Source organism: Salmo salar, chromosome 17, assembly GCF_965601325.2.
Source record: "Salmo salar chromosome 17, fSalSal1, whole genome shotgun sequence".
Lineage (NCBI taxonomy): Eukaryota > Metazoa > Chordata > Actinopteri > Salmoniformes > Salmonidae > Salmo > Salmo salar.
Window position 1 is genome coordinate 18,751,175 of NC_138307.1, and position 15,129 is coordinate 18,766,303.

Consider the following 15,129-nt stretch of genomic DNA (forward strand, 5'->3'; position numbering starts at 1 on the left):
TAGCCTGCAGAAAGACCTCAGAAGTATGATCATACACTTATTGATAGTTTGGTAATTGTTATGTGAAATCTATGTTACTACATTAGCAGAAATAGAATGTGTATGTTACTTAGACATTCATCATATAATCTTCCCCCAATATGTGTTATTTATATAGTTCCACAAGGCCCAACCATCCATCAATCAATGAACACAAAACATTATGCGGCTACGGTGTTACACTGGTATGATTATGACCGGGTTTGGGACCTCATGTTCATACAGGTTGCTGGAACAGCTGTGGATCCAGGAAATAATCCAGATATTTTGGAGCCCTATGAAACAAAAGCTGGCTGAAACAACAGAGTTTATAATATAATTACAGCATGAGATAGAAGCTACCCTACAATACAGCAACTTTCCTCTGCCATTCCACTCAGAAACATCCTGTAAGGAAAGAGACCACAGCTCCAATACAACCAATCATTTCCAAGACACCTACTGTAACATGGACAGGGATGCCACATCTATTCTATGTGGAAATGTGGAAATATTGCTAAAAAGAATGATAATGGAATTTCTGAAACCCATGATGATATGAATTGTCTGTAAGCCCATACAAAAGACACAGCATTCCTACAGAGTTGACCTCTAAGTGAGTCAACGGGGTTGAAGGACAATGTGTTCACTGCCACCCTGGCATGGTCGACAAGAGAAGGAAACAAAGACAAATTAAGTCAGGAGCCACAAGATGAACTGGAATCTGTTTCCCTGGAAAGACTGGCCTGGCCAACCCTCAACCCTCCCTGGAGAAGGGAAAGTCTGAGCACACCATCAATCACTAGCCTGGAGGGACACACACAAACAATGCTGCACACGCACACACCACATACACACACAGAGAAAGAGAGAGAGAGTGAGAGAGCAAGAGACCGACAGACAGACAGACAGACAGACAGACAGACAGACAGACAGACAGACAGACAGACAGACAGACAGACAGACAGACAGACAGACAGACAGACAGACAGACAGACAGACAGACAGACAGACAGACAGACAGACAGACAGACAGACAGACAGACAGACAGAACTATAGACAAAATGCACACCCTCCAATCCAAAAAGGCCTGTGGACCACAAATTCCAATTGGCTTTACTTAAACTCTTTAACATCATCCTCAGCTCTGGCATCTTCCCCAATATTTGGAACCAAGGACTGTTGACCCCAATCCACAAAAGTGAAGACAAATTTAACCCCAATAACTACCGTGGGATATGCGTCAACAGCAACCTTGGGAAAATCCTCTGCATTATCATTAACACCAGACTTGTACATTTCCTCAGTGAAAGGAAATGTAAATTTCCTCTACTGAGCAAATGTCAAATTGGCTATTTACCAAATGACCATACGACATACCACGTATTCACCCTGCACATCCTAATTGATAAAAACAAACCAAAACATAGGCAAAGTCTTCTCATGCTTTGTTGACTTCAAAAAAGCTTTTGACACAATTCGGCATGAGGATCTGCTATACATATTGATGGAAAGTGGTGTTGGGGGAAAAACATACGACATTATGTACATCCATGTACACAAAATTGGCACAAAACACACACATTTCTTTCCACAGGGCCGGGGGGTGAGACAGGGATGCAGCTTAAGCCCCACCATCTACAACATATACAGTATATCAATGAATTGGTGAGGGCACTAGAACAGTCTGCAGCACCCAGTCTCACCCTACTAGAATCTGAAGTGAAATGTCTACTGTTTGCTGATGATCTGGTGCTTCTGTCCCCAACCAAGGAGGGCCTACAGCAGCACCTAGATCTTCTGTACAGATTCTGCCAGATCTGGGCCCTGACAGTAAATCTCAGTAAGACAAAAATAATGGTGTAATAAAAAAGGTCCAGTTGCCAGAACCACGAATACAAATTCCATCTAGACACCGTTGCCCTAGAGCACACAAAAAAACTATACATACCTCACAACCCCATTGCCCTTGATGGTTGTGAGGTCTGGGGTCCGCTAACCAACCAATAATTCATAACATGGGACAAACACCAAATTGAGACACTGCATGCAGAATTCTGCAAAAATATGCTCTGTGTACAACATAAAACACAAAACAATGAATGCAGAGCAGAATTAGGCCGATACCCGCTAATGATCAAAATCCAGAAAATAGCTTTTAAATTCTACAACCACCTAAAAGGAAGCGATTCCCAAACCTTCCATAACAAAGCCATCACCTACAGAGAGATGACAATGATGATATGATAATCAAAAATTTCAATAAGCATTTCTCTACGGCTGGCCATGCTTTTCTCCTGGCTACCCCAACCTCGGCCAACAGCTCCACACACCCCGCAGCTACTTGCCCGGGCCTCCCCAGCTTCTCCTTCACCCAAATCCAGACAGCAGATGTTCTGAAAGAGCTGCAAAATCTGGACCCATACAGATCAGCTGGGCTAGACAATCTGGATCCTCTCTTTCTAAAACTATCCGCCGCCATTGTTGCAACCCCTATTACCAGTCTGTTCAACCTCTCTTTCGTATCGTTCGAGATCCCTAAAGATTGGAAAGCTGCCGTGGTCATCCCCGTCTTCAAAGGGGGTGACACTCTAGACCCAAACTGTTATAGACATATATCCATCCTGCCCTGCCCTTCTAAAGTCTTCAAAAGCCAAATTAATAAACAGATCACTGACCATTTCGAATCCCACCGTTCCGCTGTGCAATCCGGTTTCCGAGCTGGTCATGGGTGCACCTCAGCCCCGGTACCACAGGGTTCAATTCTCAGGCAGACTCTTTTCTCTGTATATATCAACGATGTCGCTCTTGCTGCGGGTGATTGCCTGATCCACCTCTACGCAGACAACACCATTCTGTATACATCTGGCCCTTCTTTGGACACTGTGTTAACTAACCTCCAAATGAGCTTCAATGCCATACAACACTCCTTCTGTGGCCTCCAACTGCTCTTAAACGCTAGTAAAACCAAATGCATGCTTTTCAACCGTTCACTGCCCGCACCCGCCCGCCCGGCTAGCATCACTACTCTGGACGGTTCTGACCTAGAATAGGTGGACAACTACAAATACCTAGGTGTCTGGCTAGACTGTAAACTCTCCTTCCAGACTCACATCAAACATCTCCAATCCAAAATCAAATCTAGAATCGGCTTTCTATTTCGGAACAAAGCCTCCTTCACTCACGCCGCCAAACTTACCCTAGTAAAACTGACTATCCTACCGATCCTCGACTTCGGCGATGTCATCTACAAAATAGCTTCCAATACTCTACTCACCAAACTGGATGCAGTCTATCACAGTGCCATCTGTTTTGTTACCAAAGCCCCTTATACCACCCACCAATGCGACCTGTATGCTCTAGTCGGCTGGCCCTCGCTACATATTCGTCGCCAGACCCACTGGCTCCAGGTCATCTATAAGTCTATGCTAGGTAAAGCTCCGCCTTATCTCAGCTCACTGGTCACAATAACAACACCCACCCGTAGCACGCGCTCCAGCAGGTATATCTCACTGGTCATCCCCAAAGCCAGCATCTCCTTTCGCTGCCTTTCCTTCCAGTTCTCTGCTGCCAGTGACTGGAACAAAATGCAAAAATTGCTGAATCTGGAAACTTACATCTCCCTCACTAACTTTAAACATCAGCTATCTGAGCGGCTAACCGATCGCTGCAGCTGTACATAGTCCATCTGTAAATAGCCCACCCAATCTACCTACCTCATCCCCATATTGTTTTTATTTACTTTTCTGCTCTTTTGCACACTAGTATCACTACTTGCACATCATCATCTGCTCATCTATCACTCCAGTGTTAATCTGCTAAATTGTAATTATTTCGCTACTATGGCCTATTTATTGCCTTACCTCCTCACGCCATTTGCACACACTGTATATAGACTTTTTTTTCTATTGTGTTATTGACTGTACGCTTGTTTACTCCATGTGTAACACTGCTTTGCTTTATCTTGGCCAGGTTGCAGTTGTAAATGAGAACTTGTTCTCAACTGGCTTACCTGGATAAATAAAAGTGAAATAAAAAATAAAAATGAACCTGGAGAAGAGCCCCCTGAGCAAGCTGGTCCTGGGGCTCTGTTCACAAACACAAACAGACCCCACAGAGCCCCAGGTTAGCAACACAATTAGACCCAACCAAATCATGAGAAAACAAAAAGATCATTACTTGACACATTGGAAAGAATTAACAAAAAAACAGAGAAAACTACAATGCTATTTGGCCCTAAACAGAGAGTACGCAGTGGCAGAATACCTGACCACTGCGACTGACCCAAAATTAAGGAAAGCTTTGACTATGTACAGATTCAGTGAACATAGCCTTGCTATTGAGAAAGGCCGCCATAGGCAGACCTGGCTCTCAAGAGAAGACAGGCTATGTGCACACAGGCCACAAAATGAGGTGGAAACTGAGCTGCACTTCCTAACCTCCTGCCAAATGTATGACCATATTTCCCTCAGATTACACAGACCCACAAAGAATTCAATTTTTTATCTATTGGGTGAAATACCACAGTGTGACATCACAGCAGCAAGATTTTTTACCTGTTGCCACAAGAAAAGGGCAACCAGTGAAGAACAAACACCATTGTAAATACTACCCATATTTATGTATTTAGCCTTTTTTACTTTAACTATTTGCACATCATTACAACACTGTATACAGACATACATTTACATTTTAGTCATTTAGCAGATGCTCTTATCCAGAGCAACTTACAGTAGTGAATGCATACATTTCATAATTATTATTTTTTTGTACTGGCCCCCCCGTGGGAATCGAACCCATAACCCTGGCGTTGCACACACCATGCTCTACCAACTGAGCCACAGAGTTTCCACATAATATAACATTTGAAATGTCTTTATTATTTTGGAATTTGTGTGAATGTAATATTTACTGTTCACTTTTTATTGTTTATTTCACTTTTGTTTATCCATTTCCATGTAAACATATGTTTCCCATGCCAATAAAGCCCCTTGAATTGAACGTTTGTGACAGACGGGGGGGGGGGGGGGGGGGGGGGGGGGGGGGGGGGGGGGAGAGAGAGAGAGAGAGAGAGAGAGAGAGAGAGAGAGAGAGAGCAGAGAGAGAGAGAGAGAGAGAAATGTCTGTATTCTTTTGGAACTTTTGTGAGTGTAATGCTTACTGTACATTTTCTATTGTTTATTTCACTTTTATTTATTATCTATTTCACTTGCTTTGGCACTGTACACATATGTTTCCCATGTCAAAAAAGCCCCTTAAATTATAATAGCTGATTGAGGATTTCAGTGAAAACATTACAAAGATGAAAAGGCTAATAAACGTCAAGTCAATATTATGTCTAGCAGGTTAAAACACCTGCTAGAAAGTACAATACAAGTACAGTACAATAGAAAGTACAATATTAGGTTAACACCTAATATTGTACTTTCTATTCCAATGCAACTATTGAATGTGCTATTGGCGTTGGTGTTGGAAGATTGTCTTTGTGATTTTAGCTATTCATAGTTCTGGACAAGCCTAGACATACATTACCATTAGCACAACCAGCACACTTCATTCCTCCCTTGAGTGATGTATCAAATATCACTGTACCTGATTATGCCCAGAACTGTCCACAGCATAGGTGTCATAGAAACCGAAATGTTTTCCTTATATGGTCTACAATGGTTATGCCATCAAGTGTAGCTGTAATGAACTAATGTTCAGTAGGGGTTAAAATAAAATCTATAATCTCATATAACGCAGATGTAAAATGTTTTTATTCACAAAATATAACATAGTAGGTTGTTATTTTATGTTGAGATGCAATAGTATTCACTTACAAAGATATTTAAGTCACGTGCATTTAAAAACTCAAAAGGCTTCAAGTTGCCTGTACATTTAAAAAAAATTGCAACAATGTATCCGACATATTTACCTGTCCTTTGAGTTTCTGTCCGTGTGACAACCAGTAGAAGTACGCAAGTATGCAGACCCAACGACCACCTGTCAACACAAGGCATTGTTTTCCGCTTATTTGTGCAAAATATTTCCACAAGTCCTTTTGTTTGGTAAGCAAAAAGCTAAAAGGTTCATGCACATTTGGGCATCTCCGTCTCGGTCCTAGAACAGTGTCGTTGGCCTTGAGTACCGAAACAGAATTGACAGTATAATCTACAGTAAAACGTTAGTTCGCGGGCGCTATGGACAAAACCTAAACCTGTCCACGGGATTTTCCCCTGGGTCCTAGTGTCCTAATGTTTTGGTAGATTCATCCAAACCGCCGTGACTGACAGGTCCAATCTAAAATACACTGACATTTGACGCCTTTTATGACTTCATGATATCCACATACTTTTCAAAATCAGGTAAGCTAACCTAGTGCTCAGTCAAACAATTATTTACACAATATGCAAGTTCTTCAATAAGCTTTCTGTACACCAAGACATTTGACTAAACCTAATCAAAGGCTGCAGGAAAACGGTATTATCAGCATTTAGTTGGCTTATACATGTCCCCATGTTGAGACAAGATGGCATATAACACATGCCCCTAAACCCTGCATTCCACCCAGAGAGAAAGGAAAAGCTGCTTAGCTGACAGACAGTGAGTGTGCAGTGTGTAGTGAGTCTGTCCCTCTAGCATTAAATCAACCCACCCATACTGTTAAAGCCTACATGTGGAAACCAATATTCTCTAATGAAGACATACAGTGCTTTCAGAAAGTATTCAGACCCCTTTACTTTTTCAACATTTTGCTATGTTACAGCCTTAACCTAAAGTTGATTAAATAAAACAAATTAATCAGGCCGCCATTGTAAAATAAGAATTTGTTCTTAACTGACTTGCCTAGTTAAATAAGGTTAAATAAAAAATAAACCCATAATAACAAAGTGAACACAGGTTTTTAGAAATTTTAGCAAATGTATTAAAAATTCTAAACAGAAACCTTATTTACATAAGTATTCCGATCCTTTGCTATGACACTCAGGTGCATCCTGTTTCCATTGATCATCATTGAGATGTTTCTACAACTTGATTGGAGTCCACCTGTGGTAAATTCAATAATTGGACCTGATTTGGAAAGGCACACACCTGTCTATATACGGTCCCACAGTTGAAAGTGCATGTCAGAGCAAAAACCAAGCCATGAGGTCGAAGGAATTGTCTGTATAACTCCGAGGCAAGATTGTGTCAGATCTGGGGAAGAGTACCAAAACCTTTCTGCAGCATTGAAGAACACAGTGGAACACAGTGGTCTCCATCATTCTTAAATGGAAGAAGCTTGGAACCACCAAGACTCTGCCTTGAGCAGAACTGAACAATCGGGGGAGAAGGGCCTTGGTCAGGGAGGTGACCAAGAACCCGATGGTCACTCTGACAGAGCTCTAGAGTTTCTCTGTGGAGATGGGAGAACCTTCCAGAAGGACAACCATCACTGCAGCACTCCACCAATCAGGCCACTTATGACAGCCCACTTGGAGATTGCCAAAAAGCATCTAAAGGACTCTCAGACCAGGAGAAACAAGATTCTCTGGTCTGATGAAACCAAGATTAAACTCTTTGGCCTAAAAGCCAAGCGTCACATCTGGAGGAAACCTGGCACATTCCCTACGGTGAAGCATGGTGGTGGCAGCATCATGCTGTGGGGATGTTTTTCAGCGGCATGGACTGGGAGACTAGTCAGGATCGAGGGAAAGATGAACTGAGCAAAGTACAGAGCGATCCTTGATGAAAACCTGCTCCAGAGCGCTCAGGACCTCAGACTGGGGCGAAGGTTCACTTTCCAACAGGGTAACAACCCTAAGCACACAGCCAAGACAACGCAGGAGTGGCTTCAGGACAAGTCTCAGAATGTCCTTGATTGGCCCAGCAAGAACCTGAACCTGATCGAACATCTCTGGAGAGACCTGAAAATAGCTGTGCAGCAACACTCCCCATCCAACCTGACAGAGCTTGAGAGGATCTGCAGAGAAGAATGAGAGAAACTCCCCAAATACAGGTGTGCCAAGCTTGTAGTGCCATACCCAAGAAGACTCGAGGCTGTAATCACTGCCAAAGGTGCTTCAACAAAGTACTGAGTAAAGGATCTGAATACTTATGTAAATGTAATATTTCTGGTTTTTATTTTTTATAAATTAGCAAACATTTCTTAAAACCTGTCTTACTTTGTCATTATGGGGTATTGTGTGTAGATTGATGAGGGGGAAAAAACAATTTAATCAATTTTAGAATAAGGCTGTAACCTAACAAAACGTGGAAAAAGTCAAGAGGTCTGAATACTTTCCGAAGGCACTGTATGGCCAGTTTAATTGCTTTTCAAGAGAGATTTCCCAATCCCTAAAGAGTGGCATTTATTGATATGGTTCAAGCAAATTTTAAATATGGTTCATGTTATGTCAACGGGCATCATATGCCCATGTTATTAACTGTACATTATGTAGTTTGTATGCAGGTTGCGTAGTTCAGCCTTGCACCGCTAGCTACAGTACTCTATGTGGTGTGGTCAGATCTGCTGACCAATAGATCAGTGATGGCATTTCTTTGTCAGTAGAGGGCAATCCTACCCTTGGCTTGGCTTGAGCTGCTAGAATAGAATATAATAGAATGGAGTAGAATATAATGGAAAAGAATAGAATGGACTAGAATGGAATGGAATATAATTGAATGGAATATAATAAAATTGGATAGAATTTAATAGGATATAATAGAATAGAATAGGATAGAATAGAATGGAATAGTTGTCTTATCCCAAAGGGAAGTGCAGGAAACAAGACATAACTGACAGCCATAATGACTCTCACTCTCCTCTCAGGAGGAGGGTCAACACAGTCACGGTTGTTAACAAGTCAGGAATTGCGAAATTCAGCCAATTTTCCTCGCCTGTCATTTAGTTCAGTAAGCCAAGGAAACTCACACAAAATGTCAAGGTCATCATATAATCTTAGAGTGCTGCCAGAACATGCCTGACTTTTCTGAGAGGTGAACCATGTACAATGAGTTTTTAAGTGACTAGTCTACTCCTGTGTTAGGTTAGATAGCTCGCACGTCTGAAACTCTGAGTCTCCGGGTACCTCATTTCGACCTCAATCTTGTCCACACACGTAGACAGGCAGGTCCACTCGTCTTTCAGAGAGATTTCACCACGCTGCTCAGCTATGTAGCCTGGAGGTGTGTATCTAGGTGTTGTGTATCTAGGGCCTTCATTTCAGAGCCAGACTCCATCCATCTTCCTTCACAACTTGGGCAGTCAAAGCACAGAAAGTGACATTTTCAAGGTGCCACTTAAACTGTGACTGCATATGAACGTTATTAGTATAACGTATAATATTATTATAATTTTTTTATCCAGTAGGATAAACATTCCAAACAGCCTACCCGACCGCTCAGAGGCGTCCACATGGTCCTAAAGCTCACCGTTGCCTCGTTTTGTATCACATTCCAATGATAAAACTGGGGGGGGGGGGACAAAAATGCAATTTCAGAATGTGTGTGGGGGGGACAGGTCCCCAGTGAAAGGCATTTTATTTTACAATCAAATAAGGGGTCTATATGCTTTGATTATGTTAACTCAATCAAGAAATACCAAAGTAATTTTGAACAAGAGGCTAATAGAAAGGAAAACCTGAGCTGGACATGTCTTTTATTTCAAACTTTGCACAGATAAGGACAGCAGTTCTATAACTCTCTCACTACATGGAAGTGAGGAGACCAGTCTCTGTGCCGATTTGCTAATGGTCAACAAGCTGCGCCGATCATAAACTAAAAGTATAGCTATCATGCTTGTAAACAAATTGTAATGTTCAAAAACCATATTAATAGATTGCTATTTATAAATAATGTTTTGTTGTTGCATTTAACTGTTGAAAATGCTGTTATTGAGGTAATTTCCTTAGTAGGTGACGTCAGAGTTCAGCATGTGGGAGAAGTCAGAGCTCAGAGATGATAGATCAGTTTACCACTAGTATTTAAAGATGCACTTTGCAGAAATCGCTCCGCCATTTCCTGGTTGCCAAAATTCTAATAATTAGCTTAATTTTTGTTTATGTGACAAACAAGCAAGTATAGTGTAGAGAATCATTGTACCATCTGAACCTCTGTGAAATATATTTTCCATAACCCCAAATATTGTATTTTCAGCTGTTTGAAGCTTGTGTACAAAACAGAAAGTAAAAGAACGAACAACGAAAATGAAGAATGGGAGCATAGACTCAGGACAGAAAATGACAGATCTATAACACACATTTCTATGTGAATTTGGTCGGGTTGCCCAAAAAGTTACATATTGCAGCTTTACCTACCAGTTGGATTTTTTCCAGTCATATGTGGTAAATACCACCTTCCCACTTGGTTATGAATGCTGCATGAGTACCACATACTAGAGAACAACATCTTTGCGACAGTTATGGTTGCACCTGTAAATGCAGAAAACCACTTGTCTCTAGCGGTAGCCTTGGCCCAGATCTGTTTGTGCTCTTGCCTACTCCATTGCTGTCAAGCCAAATAAACTCAGATAATTCATGGCCAAATGGTAGATCTTAATGATTTTAAATCAATCTCTTTTTCTCTTTTTTTGCTCATAACTTTTTAAAGTTGGGAGCACTATTCAGTGCTCCCGATTAAGAAAGTGAATTTACATCCCTGACAGCTGTTGATTTTGGATGGAGGGGATCATGACTGACCTGTGAAGAGATTAACCTTCATACTGCTGTTTGATATTGAAATACAATCTCAGGACAGAATCTAACACTATGCTTTTCATTCCTATGACTGTCCTCTTACCCAGCAGCTGGTTAGAGATGACTGCATGAGGGAGAATGTCAGAGGGACCAGCCCCCTTACATGGACAGGTGGGTCATTGTTTTAACAAACAAGCAAAATCATAAAAACATATGGTTTCTCCTTTGGTCAGATAGGTAAAAAGAAACATTCTTTATCCCATATCTCCATATCCATATCCCATATTATATCATATACCACATTGTAGATATAACTAAGATATAGAACCAAGATATAGCCCAACCTTTAAAGACCCCTAAAGACAGACATCAGGGAATAGCTGGATGATGATGATGGTGGATGCATTTAGACCCAATAGGGTCAACGTGGAGAGGGTTGTCAGCTGTGTCACTCAACAATCGTCATCCTAATGAAATGAGTGGATCCTGAAGCTACAGCATGTGACCTTCCGGAGGTCATCTTCCTCTGATGACGAGTGTTTTTGATTGGCTGTGGTGGACATTCCGCTATCGTCTGAGAATGTGGTGGTTGTATGTCAACGCTGTAGTCAAACTGTTGTAATGGGCCCAGTCACTCACCATACAAGCTGTAGTCAAACTGTTGTAATGGGCCCAGTCACTCACCATACAAACTGTAGTCAAACTGTTGTAATGGGCCCAGTCACTCACCATACAAGTTGTAGTCAAACTGTTGTAATGGGCCCAGTCACTCACCATACATGCTGTAGTCAAACTGTTGTAATGGGCCCAGTCACTCACCATACAAACTGTAGTCAAACTGTTGTAATGGGCCCAGTCACTCACCATACAAGTTGTAGTCAAACTGTTGTAATGGGCCCAGTCACTCACCATACAAGTTGTAGTCAAACTGTTGTAATGGGCCCAGTCACTCACCATACAAGTTGTAGTCAAACTGTTGTAATGGGCCCAGTCACTCACCATACAAGTTGTAGTCAAACTGTTGTAATGGGCCCAGTCACTCACCATACATGCTGTAGTCAAACTGTTGTAATGGGCCCAGTCACTCACCATACATGCTGTAGTCAAACTGTTGTAATGGGCCCAGTCACTTACCATACAAGCTGTAGTCAAACTGTTGTAATGGGCCCAGTCACTCACCATACAAACTGTAGTCAAACTGTTGTAATGGGCCCAGTCACTCACCATACAAGCTGTAGTCAAACTGTTGTAATGGGCCCAGTCACTTACCATACATGCTGTAGTCAAATGATAATGGGCCCAGTCACTCACCATACAAGCTGTAGTCAAACTGTTGTAATGGGCCCAGTCACTCACCATACAAGTTGTAGTCAAACTGTTGTAATGGGCCCAGTCACTCACCATACAAGCTGTAGTCAAACGATAATGGGCCCATTCACTCACCATACAAGCATAGAGAGTTTATAGTTTACCTCTTTTGGCATGAATGGGACAGAAGAAAGGAAAGTCCCATTGTTGCTCCTATATAAATTGAATGTGTAAAACAAACAGGATTCTCCATGCCATGTAGACTTTCATGGACCCATCCGTAGTGCATTAGAACATATTTTATGTCTGTGGTGGTACCTTAGTACGTGTTGTGGTAGTTAAGCTGTAGCTACTTCAACAATTCAAAGTGCTTCAGTGACCTCACTTTTATTTACTGTGTTTCCATGAAACAATACCAGCTGTATGTATTGTGTTTCTATGAAACAGATGTCATGGCAGTCTCGGGTGGTGACTCGGGTGGTCACCTGGTGGTCACTCTGGTGGTGGTGAAGTTCTGATGGGTTCTGACGAACAGCACTATCCTAACCCAGAGAGAGGCTCTGGGGCTGGGGGGGGGGGGGGCAGGAGGTGGCATGGGGCTGGGGAAGGGGGGCTGGGGAAGGGGGGCTGGTGATGGGGGGGCTGGGGGTAGGGGCTGGGACTGACAGACACTGATAGGGGAGGCCATTACCATAGCATATGCGGTGTTAGCAATGATTGACTGTCTATATGTCTAGTTATTTATTTAGGCCTACGTAGCTTTTCCTGCAGTCAAATGACCTAGTGGCCTCCTGGCTGGAATGTTTTTATACACTGCTCAAAAAAAATAAAGGGAACACTTAAACAACACAATGTAACTCCAAGTCAATCACACTTCTGTGAAATCAAACTGTCCACTTAGGAAGCAACACTGATTGACAATACATTTCACATGCTGTTGTGCAAATGGAATAGACAACAGGTGGAAATTATAGGCAATTAGCAAGACACCCCCAATAAAGGAGTGGTTCTGCAGGTGGGGACCACAGACCACTTCTCAGTTCCTATGCATCCTGGCTGATGTTTTGGTCACTTTTGAATGCTGGCGGTGCTTTCACTCTAGTGGTAGCATGAGACGGAGTCTACAACCCACACAAGTGGCTCAGGTAGTGCAGCTCATCCAGGATGGCACATCAATGCGAGCTGTGGCAAGAAGATTTGCTGTGTCTGTCAGCGTAGTGTCCAGAGCATGGAGGCGCTACCAGGAGACAGGCCAGTACATCAGGAGACGTGGAGGAGGCCGTAGGAGGGCAACAACCCAGCAGCAGGACCGCTACCTCCGCCTTTGTGCAAGGAGGAGCAGGAGAAGCACTGCCAGAGCCCTGCAAAATGACCTCCAGCAGGCCACAAATGTGCATGTGTCTGCTCAAACGGTCAGAAACAGACTCCATGAGGGTGGTATGAGGGCCCGACGTCCACAGGTGGGGGTTGTGCTTACACCCCAACACCGTGCAGGTCGTTTGGCATTTGCCAGAGAACACCAAGATTGGCAAATTCGCCACTGGCGCCCTGTACTCTTCACAGATGAAAGCAGGTTCACACTGAGCACGTGACAGACGTGACAGAGTCTGGAGACGCTGTGGAGAACGTTCTGCTGCCTGCAACATCCTCCAGCATGACCGGTTTGGCGGTGGGTCAGTCATGGTGTGGGGTGGCATTTCTTTGGGGGGCCGCACAGCCCTCCATGTGCTTGCCAGAGGTAGCCTGACTGCCATTAGGTACCGAGATGAGATCCTCAGACCCCTTGTGAGACCATATGCTGGTGCGGTTGGCCCTGGGTTCCTCCTAATGCAAGACAATGCTAGACCTCATGTGGCTGGAGTGTGTCAGCAGTTCCTGCAAGAGGAAGGCATTGATGCTATAGACTTGCCCGCCCGTTCCCCAGACCTGAATCCAATTGAGCACATCTGGGACATCATGTCTCGCTCCATCCACCAACGCCACGTTGCACCACAGACTGTCCAGGAGTTGGCGGATGCTTTAGTCCAGGTCTGGGAGGAGATCCCTCAGGAGACCATCCGCCACCTCATCAGGAGCATGCCCAGGCGTTGTAGGGAGGTCATACAGGCACGTGGAGGCCACACACACTACTGAGCCTCATTTTGACTTGTTTTAAGGACATTACATCAAAGTTGGATCAGCCTGTAGTGTGGTTTTCCACTTTAATTTTGAGTGTGACTCCAAATCCAGACCTCTATGGGTTGATAAATTGGATTTCCATTGATTATTTTTGTGTGATTTTGTTGTCAGCACATTTAACTATGTAAAGAAAAAAGTATTTAATAAGATTATTTATTTCATTCAGATCTAGGATGTGTTGTTTAAGTGTTCCCTTTATTTTTTTAAGCAGTATATTTTTCATAATTTCATAATTAATAAACTTGTGTTTCTATGTATAACAGTTTTGTTATATTTCAGTCTTCTGTGACGTATATAAAGTGTAATATTGGGATGCAAACTCAAAATGTAATACATTTCAACTCTATATCTGACATAGTACAGGGGTCTTCTTTTTTTAAGCCCATAACCATATGTGTGAGGTGGATACTTTTGTTTCAAAGTAGATTTGTTTAAGACTACCAAGAATCACTCTGTGTGACCATGATTTTCACTGCAGTGAAAGGTTAAATGCTTCACAAATTGTTTATAAGCAGAGTTTGAGCTCAGCAATTATCAACTGCCCTTCCAGAATGTATATTTAAACATCTATGTCAATGACACATCATACATCGTCTGTGTTTACGGATGATGAGCTAGTGTGCTTGATGCCAGGAGTCACTGTCTTGGCAGGTGGGGTGCCCTCTGTGGAGATTAAACAGAGGATCTCTAGGAAGCTGAGTGATCAGTCACAGAGCAGTGCTGCTCAGTGCTTCTGTCTATCTTTAGCTCCTGTAGGGTCTGTGAATGGAGGGCCAAGACTTATCTGACTGGCTGTCATCAAAACCTGTGGTATTTTTAGGGGCGGCTAGCAGCGGCAGGGCAGCAGCTGCACAAGCATTTAACGGTTGTTAATCTCTCTCTCTCTCTCTCTCTCTCTCGCTCTCTCTCTCTCTCTCTCTCTCTCGCTCTCGCTCTCTCTCGCTCTCTTGCTCTCTCTCCCTGACA

General features: G+C 42.9%; 1 protein-coding gene across 1 annotated transcript in view; it reads right to left on the reverse strand.

Moving 5' to 3' along the window:
• The window catches only part of LOC106593309 (uncharacterized), an 81,892-nt gene extending 75,708 nt beyond the window's left edge, over positions 1–6,184 (reverse strand). The window contains exon 1 of the mRNA XM_045699109.2: positions 5,937–6,184. Coding sequence (XP_045555065.2) covers positions 5,937–6,021 — 85 coding nt within the window. The 5' untranslated portion in view covers positions 6,022–6,184. The remainder of the gene's footprint in view (positions 1–5,936) is intronic.
• Positions 6,185–15,129: the final 8,945 nt, after the last annotated feature.